Raw genomic sequence first — 24,576 nt, forward strand, 5'->3', positions numbered from 1 at the left:
CGCTGAGGCAGAGATTGTTTGCCCTGGGGGCTTCTTGCAGTGATCCCCCCCTGCTCCCCCAGACACACAAAAATACATTCAACACCTGCTCAAACCAGCTATCATGAAGTCAACCTTTAAAGAAATTCCTCTGCAGAATATACTGCATAGTGGGGGGTGCCGGATCGGAATCAAGGTGGAAATAAGCTTCAAACATGCGATTGGCCAATTTATTCCTTCTATTTTGGCTGCTCTGTGTTGCAGTTTTATAATATAAAATAACCTGAGCCAGGTAACTGCACTCGTGCTGTATTTAAATACTGTTACCTGGACCAAAACTTCTTTGCATAATTATGCATTACTTATTGTGCTAAACAGCCAGTTGCCTCTTACTTTCACTATAGCACATTATTTAGCCCTTGTTATGTGGCTAGGAAACTGATTTTTACATTTATTAATTTCAAATGCCAGTTTGACCTGTTAAAGAGCAAATTATGTTATTTGTATAGCTAATAGAAAGTAATATGTTGATGTTCATTTTGCCCACTCAGCCTGGGCTTCAGGGTAATGGGGGGGAAAAAGCCTTACAAGAGTTGGCCGACAAATCATCCAGTGGCCAATTTGGCTGTAGAGAAATCGAATTGAAACTTGTCATTAAATTCATGATTTGTGCATTGCTACTACATAGTGGTATGATGTCTGATAAAGCAGTAAATTTAGAGACTGTCTTAGTGAATTAAAATACTTCTGGCTAAACTGACATTAATTTTGTCACCTATATTCTATGGATAGAAGTAACTCTTAGTTATCTTGATTAACTCTTAATAAGTGTGGAAGAGATATCTAATTTATTGTATTTCAGAGCCAGGCTGTGTGCTAAGTAGTGTCTCTTTGCACCAGTAGTAGTAGAGACTGATTACTTCAAGAGTGAATCTCCAATTCCTCCTTTTTTTTGCTTTCTCTTACCTCCTCAACCATAATGCTTCTATCCTTAGGTTTAATGAATCTACCTTTGGTCTTACACCACTCAAATCATTGGTTTATTATTTAGTTATTAATATTTAAATGTATTATTCAGTAAGTTGTAAGTTATGTATTTATGAGAGTGAGGAAATGAAGAGTGGGTGTACATGCAGACGTTTAGGTTTTAAGGGGTGAATTCGTGGCAGTTGTTAAGCAGCTTCATGTAGGTCAGCAAACAGTGTCCCATTCTTTTAACATTTACCTGATTGAAATGAAAAATGCAGAACCAGGATTGATTTTTTTTCAGCTTCAGTTCGGAACAGAAAAAGACAGAATTGCATTGTTTATCACTGAAAGCCAGCATTTATATACATTGTAGTGAGTATGTTTTTACACGTTTGTACTTACTCTGCTGTTATGTTTTTTCTTCTATCTAGGTTCTATTCTCAAAAAACTTTTGCACACTGGAAACTCTTTTAAGGTAAGCTGACATAGATACAGTTGCAAGATTCTCAAATCAGGTCACATCATGTATACTTGCAAACATACAGTAATAGATTTCTGTAGGTATATACCTGTGTTGTAATTGTGATGTATGGTTTACGTATGTGTAGATCCGCTGTGAGGGCATGCGACTGTTCCTGCTGTGGCTGCAGGCTCTGCAGACTAACTGTGCCGAGGAGCAGTTGCTCATCTTTGCTTGCCTGGTGCCCGGCTTCCCCGCAGTGCCGTCATCCAGGGGACCCTGCACACTAGACACCATCATCTATAATCCCTTCTCCAACCCCCCTGATGGTGAGACCTCATAGTTGCTTAGACCAGACCTGCTGTCTGCCACATTTTTAATAATTGAGTGGAGACGGTTGTGTCAGTTCAACTGCCACCCTTACACAATTGTCTTGTGACATGGATAAATATGGTGGAAGTGTTTGGATGTTCCTTTGCTATAGCCAGATTACCAAAACATTAATTTGTCATGCATCCTTTTAATCTCCACCTTACTGTTTATGGTGCTCTTGGAGGACTTCATCTCACACGTTTGTGTTAACCCGGTGGCTTTATTTTTCTGGATGATGCTTTTCGTTCAACATTCTTTAATAATAGCCTTGTATATCAGGTACTTTATATCTTTCTATTATCAAACACCACCTCTGGGAAATGTTGTTTACAAAGAAAACTAGAAGCAGAAAAATACTGAAAGGATTGATTTCCCTGGATGTCTCATCTCTGAATTTCTTGGTGTCCTTGAACTGTCCAAATACTAGAAATGCTCACTGTCCTTGTGCCTTTGCTCTTATGACCAGAAATCTTTATACCTGAAAGGACGAGTGAAAAATTGCAATTTGCACTCAAGTGGACTTTCCTAGGTTTTCAAATGACAAATTTTGTGGTGACATAACATATTCCTATTTTTATCATGGTGTAGCCAAGATTGTACCTGAGGAGATCACCCCACTGGTGCCTGCTGTTCCTGGGGAGAAGGTAGCGGATGACCAGACCTGCTACATCCTCCAAACTGTGTTAAAGTTCATGGTGATCCAGGTGAGATCACAGTCAAAAAATAAAGATCTTTGTTTGAGAGTAAGCTTATGGTGACTTCTAATCTTTCAGTAAGGTAATATGATTTACAGAAAGAGAAATGTTTATACAATCATTGGCACCTCTTGGCTTGTTGCAATCTTCTCTTATAATGCCAGTTGAGAGAGCACATAAAGAGACCATTCCTCCATACAAAGTCTTTCCGGATCCCCTGGAATCTGTGGTTCTTGTTTATGGACTCTTCACACCATCCCACAGGTTTTCAGTAAGGTTTAGGTCTGGAGACTGCGTTGGCCGCTGCGGAACATGATTCTATGGGCAGTGAAGCATTTTGGTGTGAATTTAGGCATCTTTCTGAATTGCTTGGGGTGTCATTGTGACGTGTGTTTTTGCAAGAAAAGTTAACTTTTTTTTCAGCTGATATATACATTTTCTTTTTATTCAAAACCTATAGGGTATTGTAATTCTGCATGTTGGCTCAATAAATAAGAAATTATAAAATATTCTGTATATAAAGTAGCCCATAGTGACCTGTTTCTTTGCCAATGTGGCTAAACTTTGGTGGTTGAAATGATTTTGGGATAATCCTACTGCTCTTCATCACTGCATGCCTAGTGTATCAATAATATTTTCAGTTTGTCTTGGTGAGTTCTGGAATTAGCTGAACTCTTATCTGAATCTCTATTCATAGGCATCCAGTCTGGAATGGCACAAGAAAGACAGTCAAGACTCAGGCTTCAGGTTTCTCTTCACCCTCTTTAAGAAGTACTACCTGCCTCACCTCTTCCCTTCTTTCACCAAGCTCACCAACCTCTATAAACCATTACTTGGTGAGTTTGTACCTTGCATTCCTCAGTAAGTCAGAGTTAATTGGAGAGTATTAGTAAGAGTTTGTGTGTGTGTGTGTGTGTGTGTGTGTGTGTGTGTGTGCGCATGTGTTGTAAAGCTGTGTAAAAAAAAAAAAGAAAGAAAAAAACAGATAGTGGAACATGTCACAGCTAATTATTTTAACTGGCAACAGGTTAATAACACTGGGTATAAAAAGAGCATCCCAGAAAGGCTGAGTCTTTCAGAAGTAAAGATGGGGAGGTGTTCAGTACTCTGTGAAAAACTGTGCAGGCAAATACAGCAACAATTCAACAACATTTCTCAACATAAAATAGCAAAGACCTTAGGGATTTCATCATCTACAGTACATAATGTCATTCAAAGATTGAGGAAGATCTCGGTATGCAAGGGACAAGACCGAAAACCAATACTGGCAGACTGTGATTTTTAAACGGTCAAGTGGCACTGCATTAAAAACAGACAGGATTCTTCAGTGGAAATCGCTGCATGGGTTCAGGAACACTTCCAAAAACCATGGTCTGTCGCTACATCGACAAATGCTTTAAAACTCAGCCATGCATAGAAGAAATCATATATAAACAGGACCTAGGAATGCCACTGCCTTCTCTGGGCCTGAGGTCGTTTAAGATGGACTGAGGCAAAGTGGAAAAATGTCCTGTGGTCCAACAAATCAAAATTTGAAATTCTCTTTGGAAATCATGGATGCCGCATCCTCTGGCCTGTGCTCTGAAACAAGCCAGAAGGACTGTGAATTTGGAGCAACATATGTTGCCATCCAGGTAACGTCTTTTTCAGGAAAGGACTTGCTTATTTCAGCACGTCAATGTCAAACCACATTCTGCACATATTTTAACAGCATGGCTCTGTAGTAAAAGGGTCTGGGTGCTAAACTGGCCTGTCTGTAGTCCAGATTGGTCACCCATTAAAAATATTGAGTGCATTATGAAACACACACAAAAAAAAAACATAACAAAGGAGACCCCAAACTGTTGAACAGCTGACATATTATATCAAGCAAGAATGGGAAAACATTTCGCTTTGGCAACCGCAGCAATTGGTCTCCTCGGTTCCCAAATGCTTACAGAGTGTTATTAAAAGAAGAGGTGATGTAACACAGTGGTAAACATGCTCCTGTCCCAACTTTTTTGCTGGGATCAAGTTCAAAATGGGCATATATTTTTAAAAAACATTGCATTCTGTTTACATTTTGCACAGCATCCCAGCTTTTTTGGACATGGGGTTGTATTTTCGTATCAATTACAGAGAGCCTATAAGCAACTACCACTGATGTTGCACTGTTGAATTAAAACAGCATAGTACCACAGAGCTGAATCGATGCCACTATCTTATTCAGTTTAATTGTTTGTTTCTTATGTTGAATAAAAATAAAAAATGTAATACATGTACTATAGTTTTTTAGCATTTTTAATTTGTTTGGCTGGTGCATTATTTTTTTAATTGAATATCTTAAATGTTGTTTGTATAGTGTATCAAAATGATTTCTTTAGTTATTGCAATATTGTGTTTTTCCATATATTTCACCCCCATAGATCAATAGCTATATGGTATGTATCAGTATATCCTTTACTGTGAGAGCACTGTACACATAGGGCTTTGCTACTACCCACATGTTCCTTCCCATCCATTAGCTTTAATAAAGTATTCCCTTTTAGGATAAATGGCAATCCCTCCTGCCTGCTGAAGTTAATTGCCAATTACCCCAGAACCCCTGCTTGAATCACTCCGTGTTGAATTGAACATTGAATTCCCTTTTAATACCGAAAGCTATTCAGGGAAAACGTATTTAGAATTTATTGTTGGATATTTTAGAAATTATTTGATTGGCAGAACCAGTGAAAACCAGAGTTTGAGAGTCTGTTATAAAAAAGATGACAAGAAAAATAATTTTATGTGGTTTAAGTGTGCTTCTGCATTCTCATTGAGACATTATTTCTCTTTCAATATCTGCACTTTCTATGGCTGTTACTTCTATTTCAATATCTGTTTCCTCACTCACAATGAATATCTGATTTTATTTCCCGCATCTATCCACTCTCAGACCTACCCCACCACAGACCAAAGCCCCTCTATTTGCCAGTGTCACGCAACAGTGAGAGTACGTTCTGCACAAGAGATCAGTACCTGGCCCCTCGCGTGGCCTTCATCACCTGGTTGGTCAACTTCTTCCTGGAGAAGAAGTATGTGAGCACAGCTACAACTGGCGCTAAAAATGGAGGTGAAGTTCTTCCCAAGATCATCCAGGTAGGAGAAGGAGCAACACCAGTCAACAGTCAATCAGTCAAAATTTCTTTGGGGTGGTTGTTCTTTAAACACAAATTATTTTCAAAGCATACAGCTTCTTTTTTGCTGTCTGTATTTTATTTTAGATTTTTTCAAATATCTGATCTGCCTCTGCAAAAGTTAGTTTGTGCTTGAATAGTCTGCATTGAAGTAATACTGATTTGCTGGAGAGCCAGAGGCTGGTATTCATAAAGCTTCTCTGAGTAGGAGTGATAATGTAAGATCAGATTCCTCACCTATTTACGGTGACATTACTAACAGGAACAGATCCCAGATTAGCACAGCTCTGACTCTGACAAGCTCCATGAATACAGACTAGAAACTGTAAACTAGAGACGAGCAATATATTGTTTATTAATTGTTTTATTGGCATTTTTGATAGAATAATGTAGTAATGTCACAAGAGAAACTGTGGTATGCAAATAAGCCCAAATGTTTCATTATGTGCAATGAGCATCCAAACCCAGATGTTCCTTTAAAGTATTGTAAGTTATGTCCCTGTAATAGCAGCAACCTAATCACAATATGGGAATTTTGTCCATATTGTGTAGCCTCAGTGTAACCCTTGGGCATGTTTGTGTGTGCTTGGTCTAGACTGTAACTGCGGGCAGTAGCAGTCAGGAGAAGAGTAATGAGCCAGAGCCTAATGGGCCAGTAGAGCAGGAGAAGAACCACTCAAACAGCAGCACCCTGTCTGACCGCAGAGCCAGCAACTCCAGCCTGTGCAGCATAGAGGAGGAGCATCGCAGTGTTTATGACATGGTGCACTGCATCCTGCTCTCCACGCGAGACAATGTCAACTTCGTCAATGAGGTCTTCCACCAGGTCAGCTCAGATCATGTACATGTGAATTTAAAGCTTTCTACAGAGTCTGCTCAGTTGGCATAAGCTTTATGTTACAGTGCTGCCATCTTGTGGTCACACTGTTGGTGCAGCTTATGCTTTTACAAAATAGTACTCTGCAGAAATGTAGCATAACCCTGCGGTTTGAGCAACTTGTGCCCTGTCCTGTCGATCCCTCAAGGCAATAGTGTTTTGCTATTATGCAACAAAAATGTTTGTTTATGTATTTATCTTTTCTTTTCAATAATGTGAAGTCTACCCTATGTGCACACTAGATATTTTGTACTTTTAAGAACATATATACCTTTTACGCTTTAATAGTGTGTCTTAAAACATTTGCTTAGTCTTTCCTCTTTTGAGACTAGGTTTTGTGTATATCAGATTTTATTGCATTATTCTAGACAACATCAGAGTAACCAGTCCTTAGCACAGAAATAGTAGAGGTTGATTTGCAACTTGAGCCTAACAAAGTAGTGCCAAATGTCATCATATCACAGTTTGCTACTATAAATATACATATATATATATATATATATATATATATATATATATATATATATGTACATATATATATATATATATATATATATATATATATAGTATAAATATAAAAATTTGGTTTTTCAATTATATTTGGTGCACCTATGATGTGTAATAAAGCAATTATAGGTAATAGCTGGCGTCTCATTTAAGGCAGAAGTCATAACAGCCATATTGTGTCACCCCTCAGGCCTTCCTGTTGCCGTCCTGTGAGGCCTCAGCCACCCGTAAGGTGATTAAAGTGTACAGGAAATGGATCCTGCAGGAGAGGCCCATGTTTATGACCGAGCCTGATAAGACCGATCAGGATGAGGAAGAGGCAGAGGAGGGGCTGCAGCCAATTCAGACTGACACCACACACTCACAGGTTCTACTGCAAAGCATACAAACACACATACATGTCACTATTATGGTGTTATGAGTGATTCCACCGGTTTTTTAACATTTTTTGTTGTGGACTTAATGCTGATTACTAAAACCAATGGTAAACAATTAAACATGCAAAAATTTGATAATGTGGCACTACAAATTTATTGCTGATTCAGGCAAAAAAAAAAATCATAATTTTAAATAAATCTACTGTTGTGTTGGTTCACTGTTATGTTTATGTGAGCTTTTTAAGCAAGTGTTTTGACTCAACTGGCCTTTCTGCCGCTAGGTGCTGGAGAGCCATGGACACAAGAGGTCATCCAGCTGGGGGCGCACTTACTCCTTCAGCAGTGCCATCAGCAGAGGCTGTCTGACTGAAGAACAGAACCACGATGTGAAGGCTGGCATCCAGCCTACGCTACAGGTACACACATGCACACAGAGTCAAATGTCAAAGTGAAGGTATACCTTTTACCAAGGATTAGTCAAGTGGCTAAGGGGAGATCACATGTCTTTGTTGTTGAGAGCTTCTTAATTTAAGTTCAATTTGTCTTTATACCAGTACAGCATAACAAAACCTTCTTTACTGTCATCACTTTTGCAACATGCATACAAAACACATTGAAAAAGTTCATGACAGATTGGTGCAAATACAAACTTCAGAACAGTACACATTGCAATATTGGCCAGTGCAAAACATTAAAAGGCTCAAATTGTTGTGATTCTCATAATGACTCAATGAATGACCAATGTGACCAGTTTTTTAATACGTGAAAAATTTGAAAGTTGTGATTTTACACCTGTGCCACTTTTGGTTTATTTTATTGATAGTTATAGTTAGCTATCCATGACTGGCTTACATCACTGTGAATCATTAGGGAGAGAAAAATTAAGCTATTCTTCCCACTCACTTTAAGTTCATTATTTATTTATTTAATTTTTTTTTTTGTTTGGTCCCCCAGGTTTTTCTGACAAACTCTGCTAATGTGTTCCTGTTGGAGCCATGTCAGGATGTTCCAAAACTGCTGGAAAATCAAGTGGAGGTCTGCAGAGCTGTGCTCAGCATCTACCGCCACATGATCATGGAGCAAAACATGAACAGACAGACTTGGTAAGTGTTTGTCTCTGTTTCTTACAGACAGTATCAGACTCACATGCTGATGCATTTGTGCCAAATGTCTTTTTAGGGAGCAGATGTTGAAGGTACTGTTGAGGATCACTGAGGCAGTCATGAAGAAACCGCAGGAAGACCAAAGAAAAGATATTTTTGCCCAGAGCCTTGCCAGCGTTCTGTTTAGAGTGAGTCAGCAGCCCCTTCTCACTGCCAAATGCTGTAGCTTCCTGATGAGAGAACGCTAAAACTTGTAGGGCTTATCATTTTATCATGTGAATAACTGTGGTCAGGGGTGCGATTGTTGTTTCTTGTTTTTCTTTGAAACATTTGTTTTCTTGCAGACCATAATTGTGGCATGGGTGCGGGCCAACCTGAGTGTGTTCATTTCTCGGGAGCTGTGGGATGAGTTGCTGGCGGTGCTGTCCTCACTCAGCCACTGGGAGGAGCTGGTGAGTGAGTGGGCCAGCATCATGGACTCCCTGACCGTCGTGCTTGCCCGCTGTGTCTATGGCCTGGACCTCAACAACCTTCCTCTCGACAAGCTCTCTGAGCAGAAAGAGAAGAAGCAGCGTGGCAGAGGTTTGTTTGTGTGTGTGCACGTGTGTGTGTGTGTTTATGCTAAGTGTTGGAGGTGGAAATATCAGACCTTAAAATGATACGATTTGATTAATATTCTTTAGGTAACAATTCAGAATGCAGTTTGCTAAATACACGAATGTGACTGAGGGTGTTTCACAGCAGTAGAATACAGACAATAAAAAGTAATTCTCCTAGATTTGTTTGGCTTTGTTTTTGTTTTTTGTTTTTTTTTACATTTTACATTTTAACATTTAAAAGTTTTATTTTGGAAAAAAAAAATCAGCGTACAATTTATTGAAGATCTTCATAATCGATTGTATGTCATTGCATTTGTGGTTATATTTCTGTTCCAACCCTTGTCCAAGGGTCAAGGGCAGACAATACCTGTTGTCCAGTGCCTCTGGCCACGAAATGTCACGTATAAAGATGCAGGGGTGGTGGCTCAAGTGGCCGCTTGCCTTGATGTTTTTATTTTTTTTATGTATTTTACATTTAACATACTCACAAATGTCTACCGAACAGAACTTTTTTGTTAGACCATGTTTATAACCTTTTTTAAAACTCTTCGCATGGCAGCGCAGTGTTAATTGTAGTTCTCATCCAGTTCCTGATTTGGTTAAGCAGTCCTTTGTTAAAATAAATCAGGTGTGCTGTTGAAGGAATTAAATAAATTTATGCAATGGAGGAGAAATGAAATTGGGCACCAGTCTTTATTCTGCTAACAAGCATATCTCAGCTACATTTTTTAAAAATGAGAAATTCTTGTACCTTTTCACTGCATTAATTTTGCTTGCATTTTAATGTTCAAAAGGTGTTTCTACAAGTAAAACCTCAATTACTGCAAAGATTAATGATTTCAAATAATATGTTGCCTAGGACGTTTGTACAGTACTGTAGTGTATATAATGAACATATTTCTGTAATTATGACCACACATTCCCAGTTTTGGCTGCAAGATTCATTCATTTTGATGACCTGAATGGCCAGTGCAAATGTATATCTGTCTACCCCTGCCTGGAGTACCCCTGCCCTGTGCTAACACACCTGATCCAACTAATCAGCTAATTAAGAAGCCCCTCCTAAGCTGAAGTGTGCTAAAGCTGGAAAACATTAAAATGTGCTGGACTGAGATACTCCAGGACTAAGATTGGGAGTCTCTGGCATTGCTCTGTGAGAATACATGCATCACTCTTAACCTTTGTCCATTGCTTTGATTCCGGTAATAACAGTAATGGTCTGTAATGGTGTTTGTGTAGGAGTGATGCAGGATTCTCAGAAGGCATCAGCAGTAGCACGCTCATTCTCTCTGAGCTGGAGGAATTCAGGAGAGCAGCCTGGAGCTCAAGAGCCCATGCGCTTCCGCAGCGCCACCACCACTGGAGCCCCCGCTGTGGAGAAGGCCCGCAACAATGTTAGACAGAAAGCCTCAGGTCAGAACACTACTCTGCCTCTATATTAATATACACTCTTTCTTTCCTTCTGTCTTTCTTTCTGTCTCTTGCTTTCGGAAAGCTCACTAACGACAAGCTTGCCACTGGCTCTCGCCTTTCCTTTCCTGCGTAGGAGATTGCATCTCTGGAGAGCTGCTCGAGTTTGGAGCAGATGCATTTGAAACTGAAGTATGGCTCTTATAAACCACCCAAAGATATGTGTGCACTTGTCAGCAAGCCACATGAAGAAAAATAAAAAAATAAAAAAACTGGCTCCACATTCCTCACTTTGTTTTGCCTAATTGAATTTCTCCTACATTCATCTTCAAAAGGCCCAGCGTTCTCCTCTCTTTGTTAAGAGAGCCGGCAACATCAAATGCTTGGCTGTTTTTGATAGATTCATTAAGAGCGTAATTAATGCTCATTAATATGCATAAAAAGGTAACCTAACGAAAGTGATGTTATCTAAAAAGCAAAGCCGGTAATAAACGTACAGTGTAAAGGGAAGAACAGAGCCTTTCTCTTTCAAAGCTCTCCACCAGACGTGACATGAAGTGCCGTCTAAACACAATAGTCATATTAATAGTAATGTTATCATCACTGGCAGAGAAAACTGAAAACTGTATACTTCACATTACCCGCTTAGGCACTGAGTATCAAAGGATGCTTTGAAGAGACTAAAGGTATAAATGATTGAAAAAGCATTAAAAATTACTTTTTGCAGTTGCAGTGAGGGTGTTTAGCACTTTAGAAAACACGCTGTACTCATCAACTCTGTATACAGTGTATATTGCTGTGTGTTGGTGGCCTAACTTCTTCACATTTTGTGAATGTGGTCATGAGTTAGACCACAGATTTATTGAAGTATTTGAACAGAAAAGAAACATTTTGTTTGTTTTTTGACATTGTGCTGCATCTGTATAGATGATATGTAAATATCACTTGATATTTTTTTAATTAAAAAAAATCCCAGATTATCCCAGACTGTTCCAGACTGACTTAGATCATTTACTTTCCTTGTTTCGTACTCCTCCAAAGAGAAGCGCTTTGCGTGCAATATTTCTCACTGGTGTGAGTTGTGATTGACTTTGCCTTCTCTTCTCTCTCTCTCTCTCTCTCCTCTCTCTCTCTCTCTCCTCTTTCTCTCTCCCCATCTTTCCATCTTTCCATCTTTTCCTGCTCATTCTTTGAGTAGCTAAGCGAAGCCAGTCTATCAGCAACTGTGTGCATCTGTACGAAGCTTTGCCGGCCACTAAGAGTGTGCCGATGCTGCTGCACACTGTCAGCTCTTTCTTACCTGGTATCTCTCACAACTCTCACTGCTCTCACAGACTCTCAGGTAACTTTGCACTGTTTCTTTCACATCTTTTTTCCTATCCGAGCTCTTCCTCTTGAACTTTCTCCATTCTCTCATACAATATAGCCCCTGAACGTCTCACCATATTCTGACAAAAAGTCATTAAATTTAGATTTCCTCCGAGTTTTTTTTTCTTCACCATTTCTTAGATTTGTACATGACATACCATCTTATTGTGATGTTAGAGTGGTGTAATAACATTCCCCATATCATATAACGTTCATGCTGTGTGAGGCCTTTTTTAAAGCATTGTGTAAACGTCAGAGACCACCCTTCATTTATTTAGTTTCCAGCCAAACCAGCCAAGCATATATTTAACGCAAAATTAGACAGAAGCCTACATAGAAAATGTTTCAGTATTTACTGAGTCCATGCTTTGCCTTTATTACAGCTTTCGTTTCTTTTTGGGAGACTTGCTTTTAGTTTTTCTTTGAAATCTGCAGGGATATTTTTCCACATCTTCAAAGTTCAGTCTTAGACATTGGTCACATTTTTTGCTTCCCACGATCCAAGTAATCCCAGACACATTCAATAATGTTGACTTCTGGACTCTGGACTTCTTATTTTTCTCAGTAATGGCTTCTTGACATCCACACATCCTTTTAGACTTCAGCATTGAGTTGTCTTCTCACAGTGGAAGGACAAAAAGAAAGATCTGTTGATTTTTTCAGATCTGAAGCAAGAGTGTTCAGATTTCTTTTTTTTATGTTTTTGGAAGTCATGTTTTATTACATTGCTATATTTTTATAAGTATTTAATGGCCATTTTAGCTGAAACTTAAATAAAGGAAGGTTCTCTGACTTTTGCACAATATTGGATATGATCATGGACTTATGGCATCTTTTCCTCCTTGTGTCAGATGTGGAAGAGTGTCAGTTGTCTGAATGTGGTGGAGAAGGAGAGATGGGGGAGGGAGACAGTCCTCTTCCTCGGAGTAGCAGCACCTCAGACATCACTCAGCAGCTCACTGACTCCTTCCCAGGTACGAACATACATACACACAAATATGAAATAGGTGCCTCACTTTTGAGATACTGCCCTGCTCTGCCATGATGTTGCAGATGATGGATGCAAATTTCAGACCAAGAACACATTGCAAAACCTTTCCCTTTTTTTATTCTGTGTATGTATGTGAAACTGTAGGTCAGAGGAGGGAGGACTCTCCAAACACAGGCAGCTCTGATGGCACAGTCTGGTTTTCTGAGAGCAGCTCAGTGGGGAAAAGGGAGAGTGAGGCTCCCACGGTCAGTCCTGTTATACATATCCCACTGTTATTCTTCATGACTGCAGTAGGGCTGCAACTAATGATTATTTCCATAATTGATTAACCTATTGACTGTAATTTATAACTTTCCAAAGTGTATTGCAGTCTGTTGGAATGTATTATAATTTTAGCACAAAAAAAAAAAAAGTTTCTAATGTCATTATCGAGAATTGTTTAGAATGATTTATGACTGCCTTAGATTGCAGCGTATCTTGCTCATCCCAGTGATTATTAATTTAGACTACCTTACATAATTCTTTTCAAGTCTGTTTTAAATCTCTTTTAATTTCCTTCACATATGATTTAGATTCTAGTTCGGCAGAGCAGCAGTCCAGGAGATCTTGACTGCCCTGGAGAGGCAGGACTTGTCAGTGCAAGGACCAAGCTGCAGGAGAAAAGTAAGCTAATACTCATCTGTTACAAAAACATACAACCAACAGAAACATTCATCAGTGCAGTATAACCAGGTTCATCAGACATGCCCTATAAGTTCTCTTAAAACCAGCCTGTAGCTACCCAGCGTGTTGATGGCTTTAACTGTGTTTAAATGAGAATCTAGTGCCGTTCAAATATATATGTAAGTGAAGAATGTAGTGAAACAGTGTGGAAACAGTGTTGGCTACATGTATTGCAACCTAGTAAATATTTTAGAAGAAGAAATTGATTGTATAGTTGCTCGCTGTAGCTGCCATGTTATCACAAAGTACATCTATACTATAGTATCTCTCCCTCTCTTTGCAGGTGAGAGCGTGAGTAGCGAGACCTCCAACTGCTACCTCAACGACCCTGACGTTAGTCTTCTGACGTGGCACACTGTAGAGGAGGAACCCGACTGCCCTTCTCCCAACGACGTCAGTGTGAGTGTGAGTGTGGGGGTGGCAGCGGACTCAGAGAGCCAGAGAAGCCTACTGCTCAGCCACTCTGAGGCACTGGCAGGTACACCAACCCACAACCAAACGTGTTGAGACTGTTTGCATTTATAAAGCTCCATTTCCTTTATTGTTAATGCACACGTTCTAGTAGCTCCTTCATATTCTCACACATGCAGGGTTTCCAGGTTTTGGTACACCTTTAGATAATACTCTGCAAAAACATAGTGGTTTCCATTATCTGGAAAAATCTATATCATACAACAGTGTCATACTGGTATTCACACCTCTTCACACCTCTTGAAGCATGTGCACTTTTGGCCCCTCATCCACCTTTCTGGTGATCAAGTTTGCTGTCTATGTTCTTACCAGTGGAGAACCATCTGGCCTTCAGAGAGGACCTGCAAAGAACATCTAGTGATTCTGGAAAATAAAAAAATTTTGTAGTTCATTTTTATGTAATATCGTCATAGTTGTTGCATTTGAGTTTTAATTAGTTTAAATACAACAACTGTGGTTGCAACTAGGTTGAAAAAACTACTAATTACCTTGTCCACAGATATGCTTTATCTAGTTGCAGTTTTGTCTCCATAGATATGCACCTACGACAATGCTATTTTCTGCTAGCTGGTGGTATTTCTAGTTGCATGTTAGCACAAAGCTAATAGCAATACTTCATAGCAGTTCTACTGTGACTCCCTCAGTAAAGAGCCCATAAAGCTGCTGCTGTTTTCTGTTTCTAACATTGAAACGCACTAGTCAGTCTACCGGTTATACTTGCAGTCAGTGATGTATCTAGGTTTGGTAACACTCACTGAAAATCACAAAACGATTTTTTGATTCCACTCTTGGTTCCTAATTATGTTAGTGGTTCATCTGGCATTTTATGGTTTTATGATGAGTGGGACTAAACCTAGATACCTCACTGACTGCAAGTATAACTGGTAGACTGACTAGTGCGTTTCAGTCAATGTTAGAAACAGAAAACAGCAGCAGGTAGAACTGCCACGAAGTATCGCTATTAGCTTTGTGCTAACATGCAGCTAGAACTTCCACAAGCTAGCAGAAAATAGCATTGTTGTAGGTGTATATCTATGGAGATACAAGGTTTTGTCCCAACAGTGACTATTTATTTATTCATCCATCCATCCATTTATCCATTTATTTATTTATTCATTCATTCATTCATTCATTCATTCAATCATTCATTTATGTATTTATTTATTTATTCAGAAATTGTCCAAAAAGTATGTGGGAGGAAAAAAAAAAGAACTTTCTTTTTTCCTTGTCCTGTTCAGATACATTTTTTCGGAGATAGTTTTGACCAAGTTTTGTCTGAACTGAAGGACAAACTCTAATAGTCACAAATGCAGCTTGTTGCTACACTTGCTCACTGTATTTGTGAATGTGTTGCTCTGCATGATGTGTCAGTTGTTGTGTGACATGCCTTTTTATGATTTTATATATCTCATTGTTTGTCTTTAAATGTGTCCTTCTGTAATTGTGAAACTTAATTCATTCACTTCAATGAATTCTTGTCAATTATAGGTTCATTTTGTGAAATGTCAAAAGCACTGTATGATCAAATGTTAATTCCTCTAACATTTGATAATGATTCTAATAGTGAATCATTTACTAGCTTTGTGACCAGTCTACATGTGTTTCCTTTTGTGATTTGACTGTGTCTGTGATTCTCCATTTTGTGCTTCCATCACTATGTGTGTGTGTGTGTATGTGTGTAGGTTCTGAGTGTATCCACTCGCTCCACTCTGCCCCTCTGTCCCCATGCCCCCCTGTTTCTCCTGCCCTGTTGCTGCCTCAGGGCTACAGCGACGGCTCTCAGCTACTGGAGGATGCCATGCACATGCCTCATGATCTGGGTACTGCACCAGTTTTCCGTCTGCATCCTCTCTGACCTCCAACCCAACTGTGCCCCTACTCTGTCACATGTTCTGTTTGAAATGCCAGTGGAATTGAATTTAATCATGAGATGCAATGGAATGCGGTGGTGCTTTGTGTTTTGGTTGTTTTATGTCTAATTTTTTCTGTAATATTCCAGCAGTTTCATTCTGAATTCCTGCTTACCACATCTGTATTATGTTATCGATTACCTCAGAGAACAATTATTACGTTTTTCACTGAACTAAATAAAGACTAGGCAAACTGAAGAAACACACTTATAATAGAAGTCACTGGACATTGGCTGAATTCCTTAAATAGATTTTGAAATATGCACTGCTTACATGTATAATGCATAGTTATTAACCCTTACCAGTCAGACAGACTTGGGAGAATGTCATACCAAAGCTCTTCTTGTTTGATTTTTACTCAGCTATCGACTGTGAAAGCGAAACAGTAAACAAGGAATTCTGGTAACATTGGCTGTCACTAAGGTTTTCTGGTATACATGAATGTGGCATCTGTTAAAAAAACTCTGCTTGTTCCACTAGTATGCTGAAGTATTAGCACATATGTTTTTCTCTAAAAGATGGGAACACTGGTCCCATTGTGTTTAGTACTTAAATAGATTACATTTTTAAGCTTGCTTCTTTCTGAGTTATGGAAACAGCTTTTAAACTGACAAAAAATTGGTGTGAAAAGCATCCTCCCTTGAGCCTGAGCACTTCATTTCATTTACCAACGTCATAGTACTTTTGCTAAAGTTTTCTAAAATTTGAACGGTTGTCCTTATCATTTTGTCATTTCTGTCTTTCGTCTTTCCATGTTTGATGTACTGTCTGTTTTGTTTGCTTTGCAGACAGCAGCGAGTTTTTGGCTGATGACATCAGCATCATTGCAGGTGGTTGTTTGACTGGCTGGCATGCTGACTCTGCGTTTGTGCTCTGGAGAAGGATTTTGGGAATTCTGGGGGATGTTAATAGCATCCGCTGCCCTCGTATCCATGCAAAGGTCTTTAGCTACCTGTATGAGCTTTGGCACAAGCTAGCAAAGGTAATACCAGCACACTGGTATTCGCTCTCATATATTCAGCAAACCTTAAAGGAGTAGGTTGGCAAAAAATCTGATTTACACAGCTGCCCAACCTCATCAATAAACATTACGTAAACTGCATACCTAAATTATCATGCGCTTGTCTCGAACCACATAAAGTTTAAGTAATCTTAAATAGACTTATGTGGTTTCTGACTGTGTATGACATACTCTTTAAGAAACTGTGCAAAAGTGCAGATAACATTCAGGCTTCAAGACTGCTACTACTGTTTTAAACTATGTGATATGTTTTCCATAAAGGGAACTTGGTAGAAACTTCATTTTTGCCAAACTATACCTTTAAACCACCAAGGCTTAATCCAGATATCTAACATTTTGAATCAAATTGTGCACTGTAGTTCTTTGAAAATGAAACAAATTATTGTTTTGCTGATTAGTTGTCATTTTTATATTTGCCATTTCTAATTGCAGATAAGAGATAATTTGGGGATTAATGTAGACAACCAGTCAGCTCTGCCGAGACCTCTCTACATTCCACCTCTCCGAATGCTGGCTTCTTGGCTTTTCAAGGTGAGACATTCCTCTATAAACTACCCTTTATTATGCTTCTTGGACAAGCAGTTAATTACATGTAGAGGTCAAGTTTTTGATCTAGTAGTGTCTGGAGAAGGTAGTATTTTTGTTTGATGTACATTTGTCCAAAATTACTTTTCCATGGTTCTTAATATTCATAATACTTCTCTGTGTCTCTAGGCCACAATGCTCCCTGCAGAGTTTAAAACCGGAAAGCTGCAGGCCTATAGGCTGATCTGTGAGATGATGACTAAACATCAGGATGTGCTGCCCAACAGTGACTTCCTGGTACATCTTTACCATGTCATGCACAAAGGCTTCACCAGTGACGACCCGGTATGAGACAACCCACATGAGTTGTAGTGACTTTAGTCCACACATTCTGTTTTTATGGTCCCAATAAGTTCATTTAATTTGCTTTTCCACTGGACAGTGCAGTACTGTCACTAATCTTAGCCCAAAATATCCGTCCCTATGTCTGTTTCCTACCGCTCAGCTAAACTGTGAAGGTAGAAGGGGTACTCTGAAGGTTGTGTGGTGGTCACATGGTTTCTCCCTTGATGCTAGTGAACACAGGTAACAGTGGACACAATGCTAGTTAACCGTGAACTCAAACAGCAGCAACAATGAAGGAGCTGATCTACTTAATTCTGGTTTACCTTTTACTCTGCATTTGGTTTTATGTACCGTCACAGACGGTGGTTCTCGCTAGGTGGTGGTGGTAGAAATTTTAGAAATGGTGGTCTTGAGTGACAACATACGACAGTTCTGTGACAATGGCATTTGACCAATAAATGATCTGCACTATTTCTTGCTAAACTCATATGTTCCAGCTTGGCATGCTTGGCACCCCGACAAAAAGGGCAACCAAATTCAGCGTGGATACTCTGGTACAATTCAGTTCACTTGACAATGGAAATTACAATTACAAAGTGCCTGATCACAGATTTGTAACCATACCGTACCTGTCCGGTGAAAAAATACAATTACTCTTTTAGTAGAAAGTTATTATTTTTCTTCCCCCCATCAGGCTGAAGAATGTTAGGTCCTCACTATAAATACTTCATACTTCATCAGTATGTGGGATATATATTTTGCTTATGGGCAGTTGTTTTTCAGGTTCTTTCTTAGTGAGCATAACTGAAATAAATAGTAGTTTTGTGCACAGTATTAAGAATGGTGTTTACATTCACACTGTGACCACTAGATGGTGCCATTGCTCTGTATGTGTGACTGAATATTGTAACTAGTAGTCATGTAGTGGCTTCACTGTGTAAAGTGAGAAGAGCCAGGTATTAACATAATTCATTAATTTCACCTAAATAATGCAGAATAAAATATAGAATATAATAAAATATAAATAAGGGAAAACAACAAAAAGAATTAAATTCTATAAACTGAATTCATACCTTAACCTCTAGATGGTACTGTTGTCAATCTCACAATCATTCCAAGATCTTGGGCAGAGCAACTGCCAGAAATGCCACATGGTGGACTTTATCAAATTATGTTTTGTAAAAATATGTAGACAATTTATGCAACAAGTTTGATCAGTGGTATCATTTACTGTTCTGTAACCTGTACGGTAAAATGAATGATCAGTGTCCAGTTTATTGTGAATGATAGATGGCTATTCTATTACACTGGTGAGTTTGTTTGGTATTTTTCTCTGTTTCCCCTTAATGTAAGTAACTTATTCTCAAACATCAACTTAATTACTTCCTCCTGGGTAAAATATGCATTCTAGGGTTGCGCCGATATGGGAATTGTGGGCCAAGGCAGTTATCTGATTTTTTTTTTCATGTACTTATCTACTAATGTGTATACATAAACATTTTTAAATGTAGAAACCAGGACTAAGTCCACCTGGATTAACCTTAGGGAGAAGTGTAACGTTTATTTCTATAGGATTACAATTGCGGTAAAATTAGTTAGATGCAGACATTTTAGCACAGTAGCCCAAGGCTGCCTAAAAAGAATGAATCAAATATCAGTATGAAATATTGGTCAAGTCTAAACATCTGTATTTAAATTTAAATATCTGTATACCTCTAAACATCTATGTCATTTCACACCTCAAGACATACTTTTAGCAAGAGTGTCTGAAAGAGAGAAATTCAGAGCTTGTTTTGTGTGTGAGTGAGGGTAGGACTGTGTAAATGCCCATGCCTGGACTCAAACTACAGGCTTTTCCACTCTGGCCAAGAGACAAGCTCATTATAATGTTTTCCATGTCATTAAATAATGTTGGAGCTCCTGTGGTGTGTGTGTGGGATTAATTAAAGATGGATGGTTGCTGTGTGTGTGTGGCGAGGGATGAAGGAGGTGTTCTGGCACAGGACTGAGCACACTCAGAGAGGGCTGCTGTGGCCCTCGCCTGAGTCCACACTCAATATAAAGGTGTGTGCCAAATCCAGGGGGGTAATAGAGAAGGAAAGAGATAGAGAAGGTTCAGATTTTGCACCACAGCGGATTCACAGTTTTACTCTGTGACCATTACATACCTTGTGCATGTGACTTCTTGGCTGGCTGTTGGTGCTGGACAGCTCTGTAATTGCTTATACACCTGCATGCAGGCGTGAACAGAGGATGTTCACATTGTCACATTTTTAAAGCATAGGTAGGCTGCATATGTCACTGGGAGACAAAAGCAAAAGCAGCCAGAGTGATGGTGATTACTAGAAGTGGCCTCATTCCTTTCTCTGTGAAGTGTTTCACTCGCTTAAGCTGAAGACCTGTAGCTGAAACCTGGCTGAGTCTACTCTGCTGTGTCCACAGGGAGTGTACACACTGACATAGCCATATACCACACCTCTTACGCTTGCCTCTTTAGGGAGCATCCTGCTATTTCTCCATCATACTGCCCACTTGTAATATATAAAAAGGTTCATAAATATTGTGGTCCTCTTAAGTTTATTCTCTTTTTTAGTAGAAGGAATTATTTTCCTTTTCCCCATTTAGGGAAATAATTAAAATTTAATGGATATACTGCCAAGGTTCTTTGTATGATGCCATAGAAAAACTTTGTTCTCTTAAAAGCCTTTTAATGTATGGTTATATGGTGAACCGTTTTTGTAAATGAGATACGCAAGTCTTTACAAACCTTTTTTAAAGTTTAAAGAGTCACCCCAGAAAGCAAATGTCATTCGACTTAAATGTCATTCGACTAATAAATAACGCAATTTAAAAGTCAGATGACTCAAATGAGGGTATTTACATACAAAATGTGTGAACGGTGTAAGAATTTACAACCATTTTCATACATAGCATAGATTTTAGGGGCTCAAAAGTAATTGTCCTGAGCTGACCTTTTCCATGGCCAGGTGTGTGTTGTTCCCTTACGAATGAGCAGATAAAAGGTCTAGAGTTGATTTCAAGTGTGGCATTTGTATTTGGAATGTGGTGTTGTTAACTCTCAATATGAAGCCCAAAGGGCCATCGCTGCCAGTGAAGCAATCATTAAGATGAAAAATCTAAACAAACTCAACAGACAGGCAGCAGAATCACTAGATATGGACAAATCAACTATTTGGGACATTCTTGAAAAGAAAGAATGCTCTGATAAGCTCAAAAACACCAAAAGGTCTGTAAGACCATGTAAAGCGACTATGGTGGATGACAAAAAAAATTCTTTCCCTGGTGAAGAAAAACCCCTTCACAACAGTTGGACAGATCAAGAACATGCTCTAGGAGATCAGCATATCTGCATCACCAGAGCAAATACAGAGGGTTTACCACAAGCCTCAAAAACAGGAAGCCCAGTTTAGAGTTAAAAAGACTACACCGTTCTGGAACAGCTCATGGACAGATGAGACAAAGATCAGCTTGTACCAAAATGATAACAAGATAAGAGTATGGAAAAGAGAGGGAACTGCTTGTGATCCAAAGCATAATACCTCATCTGTCAGGCGTGGTGGAGGTAGTGTTATGGTGTGGGTATGTATGGCTGCCGATGGAACTAGCTGCCTTGTATTTATTGATGTGACTGCTGACAAAAGCAGCAGGATAAGTTCTGAAGTGTGTAGCGCTGTATTGTCTGTTCAGATTTACCCACATTTTTCAAAATACATTGAATGGCACTTCACATAGCACATAGACAGTGACCCGAAGCATTTTTCCAAAAGCAGCCTTTTTTTTCAAGCACGGAAGTGGAATGTTGTGCAATGGCAGTCACCTGACCTCAATCTAGTCCAGCATGCATTTCACTTACTGATGATAAAACAGAAGGTAAAATGCCCCAAAAGCAAGCAGGAACTGAAGACAGCTGCAGTAAAGGCCTGGCACAGCCACACCAGGGAAGAAACCCAGTGTCTGGTGATGTCTATAGAAGTATTTATGGACCTGACTATGCTTTCAGAGATTCCAGAATACCTTCCTGGGAAAAAGAGAAACTGCAAAGCCTTTTAAAAATCTATATTAAATATGTATGTATGCGTACACTCTGGCCAAAAATGTGTAAAAGCTTCTTACAGTAAGAGAGACCAATAGGAAAACATATACAGTAGTCTACACTCTTGTGCAAACCATTCTCCTTATGAAATGCGTTTATTGGCACCATATTCAAATAAGATCTGTAGTTAATATTTAAATATTGGTTTATTGCATGTCTTTTTACCGAAGGAAAAGATCAGTTAACAAATCAAACCAACAGGTGTTACATGGCATAAATGCGCTCAGTGATGCCTTATTGATCAACAACATTCTGATTTCACCACAGTAGCTAGATCATCTTCACATTCTGTAGTAATTTAGATGGAGGCATCTGTCCAGAAACTGGAATACATTAAATGTTTATCCCCTTCAAGCTTGAAAAATTTAGAGCGTCATGATATGAACAGAATTCCTATTGTGTTTATGACATGTCATTATGTTATAAGGTGTGAAAAATACATTAGTAATGTGACGTTTGCAGATTCGCACTGTTTCATGTAAATGCTAAAAACTGTCTGTCAGGGTACTCATAGTTCACACTGTTTCTCGTATTTTGTATAATAGATTAGTGGTCTCATTTGCATATTAGAGAGAGGCCATTATCTGGATAACAGAAACAACAGTTAGCAAACGGTATATTGTGCAGCCCTAGAAGAGTTGGAAAGCACAATACACATTTCAGTTTTCTTCTTTTTGTAGACAATTGTCACTGTTAAACACTCATCCCCTCCTTCCAGGTCTGCATGTGCCTTTTTACCACCAACTACATTTTGATTGGGCCTGCTGTATTTACAGCTGCATAATGGAAGTGCTTTGGCAGAATTGCTGCTTCCTCCAAAGCATTCATTTCGTGTAATCATCCAGCAGTTTTATGGCAGTTAATTACTACTACTTGCTCAGCATCGTAAAGGTCAATTATTGCAAAATGAGGGTAAAATGTCCATGCGAACTCAACGCTTCCACCAATTTTACATCTTCATCTCAGCAGGTCTCTTTTTTCACCATACTTTATTGCCCATGTCGTGTCCCTTTTTCTGTTGTGTGTGTCTTTTTTGCCCACTTATTTTACAAAGGATTCATTAAGGGAAATGAGTGTGGCAGATAGGAAGGAGCTGTGTGTGCTAGAGGTGTGGGTGCATATGTTTGTGTCTGTGAGGTTAAGGCAGTGATCTGTTTTCTCAAGCTTTAAAAGTAGACTTGACTTCAAAACATAAATATTTATACATTTCTCATGTGTGCGCTCAAACCCTTACGTTTTTCCTCAAAAGTTTATGGCTTTTTCTGGCTTTTCAAAGTGCTTTTAATATTTGTCGGGCTACAGTAACTTAATATATTAAAAAGTAACAAGGTTTATTTTGAGAACAGTGCCATACGTGAAAGTGTATTTATAAACAATCCCTCTCTCTCCCTCTCCCTCCCTCTCCCTCCCCTCTTAGGATGTGCTGAACACGATGATCAGGTGGTGCTCACCGCGCTTCTTCTTCCTGGGCCTGCCCGGCTTCACCATGCTGGTGGGGGACTTTATCACTGCTGCTGCTCGTGTCCTCAACTCAGACTCTTTTGAGGTATCATTGCTGCTCGCCTGTGTTTACATCTTCATACCCGCACCCTCAGCCTGCCTCTAAGATAGAACCTGTTTGAATAAAGAATTATTTAGGCTCTGTGGCACCACCTGGTTAATTCCTAACTGGGTAGATTTCTGTTTGATGGAGGGTAGAGGGAGGAGTAAAAATGTATCTTAGTGTGTGTGACCTAACGGCGTATGCTTGATATTTTTAAATTAATATTTTAAAATCAATAGAGATCTTAGGGGAAATGCAAGAATGAAAAAAGTAAAAAATTTAAGAAAACATGCAGAAATGAGCATATATGTAATAAAAATAAAAAAAGCCACATTCCAGGTCTGACAGCTCTGCCTTAACAGTTCTGGTGTAATAAATAGCAGTCTAGAAGAAATTCAGGTATGATGAAAAAAGGGTTAAGGAGTGTGTTCTCTTCTAAATAGCAAAATGAATGTAGATCTGTGCAGTGAAACCATAAAATGAATGACATGAGTAGTTTAAATGTTTATTTGAAATTTTGTGGTTTCTCTTTGGTCAGAAAGTATTCAAAATCTGCTGGCTAAAAGAGAAACATATTTGAGTTTGCATTTGAATTTTTGCCAGTCACAAACTCACATATCACTGTTTGCTATCTGTTTATAGAAATGAATATTAGAGATGCTCCTTTTTACATTTTTTCAGTAAGTATTAGGTCAGTGATGTTTGGATTCTGGCTTTGGTTAACAGGCACCTAGGACTGAAGCACAAACATTGCTCGGGTCTTTGGTCTGCTTCCCCAATCTGTACCAGCAGATCCCTTCACTGCAGTCTTTACCAGGAACTCAAGACATTGTGGTTGGCAAAGAGGACATGAAGGTATATTCTCTAACTTTATTATCAGTCTAAGCTACTTTCCTTTGTTTGTGTAGGAGCCACATTGCCATGCCAACTGTGTCAATGTTGTGTTCACCATCTTTAGGACTACCTTGTGAACATTCTGCTGAAGACAGCACGTAATGAGCCATGTGAAGGAGCCAGGTAAACTTTAGCCATCACCCTGATATCTAATCTATTTAGCTAGTT

At 39.0% G+C, this 24,576-nt stretch overlaps 1 protein-coding gene across 2 annotated transcripts in view; it reads left to right on the forward strand.

The window, feature by feature from the left end:
• The window catches only part of ralgapa2 (Ral GTPase activating protein catalytic subunit alpha 2), a 125,167-nt gene that overhangs the window by 41,426 nt on the left and 59,165 nt on the right, over window positions 1-24,576 (forward strand). The window contains exons 5-28 of one of the 2 annotated variants that reach the window (XM_036593302.1): window positions 1,380-1,423; window positions 1,557-1,737; window positions 2,369-2,484; window positions 3,173-3,311; window positions 5,390-5,592; window positions 6,226-6,456; window positions 7,205-7,381; window positions 7,673-7,807; window positions 8,346-8,494; window positions 8,571-8,682; window positions 8,839-9,076; window positions 10,333-10,506; window positions 11,702-11,845; window positions 12,723-12,845; window positions 13,007-13,107; window positions 13,435-13,525; window positions 13,869-14,063; window positions 15,739-15,876; window positions 16,755-16,948; window positions 17,420-17,518; window positions 17,702-17,857; window positions 23,389-23,517; window positions 24,241-24,369; window positions 24,473-24,531. In XM_036593302.1, the coding sequence (XP_036449195.1) occupies window positions 1,380-1,423; window positions 1,557-1,737; window positions 2,369-2,484; window positions 3,173-3,311; window positions 5,390-5,592; window positions 6,226-6,456; window positions 7,205-7,381; window positions 7,673-7,807; window positions 8,346-8,494; window positions 8,571-8,682; window positions 8,839-9,076; window positions 10,333-10,506; window positions 11,702-11,845; window positions 12,723-12,845; window positions 13,007-13,107; window positions 13,435-13,525; window positions 13,869-14,063; window positions 15,739-15,876; window positions 16,755-16,948; window positions 17,420-17,518; window positions 17,702-17,857; window positions 23,389-23,517; window positions 24,241-24,369; window positions 24,473-24,531 (3,457 nt within the window). The remainder of the gene's footprint in view (window positions 1-1,379; window positions 1,424-1,556; window positions 1,738-2,368; window positions 2,485-3,172; window positions 3,312-5,389; window positions 5,593-6,225; window positions 6,457-7,204; window positions 7,382-7,672; window positions 7,808-8,345; window positions 8,495-8,570; window positions 8,683-8,838; window positions 9,077-10,332; window positions 10,507-11,701; window positions 11,846-12,722; window positions 12,846-13,006; window positions 13,108-13,434; window positions 13,526-13,868; window positions 14,064-15,738; window positions 15,877-16,754; window positions 16,949-17,419; window positions 17,519-17,701; window positions 17,858-23,388; window positions 23,518-24,240; window positions 24,370-24,472; window positions 24,532-24,576) is intronic. The other variant, XM_036593303.1, reaches the window with a different exon arrangement.

The sequence above is a fragment of the Colossoma macropomum genome, unplaced genomic scaffold (assembly GCF_904425465.1).
Source record: "Colossoma macropomum unplaced genomic scaffold, Colossoma_macropomum, whole genome shotgun sequence".
In the NCBI taxonomy this organism is placed as follows: Eukaryota; Metazoa; Chordata; class Actinopteri; order Characiformes; family Serrasalmidae; genus Colossoma; species Colossoma macropomum.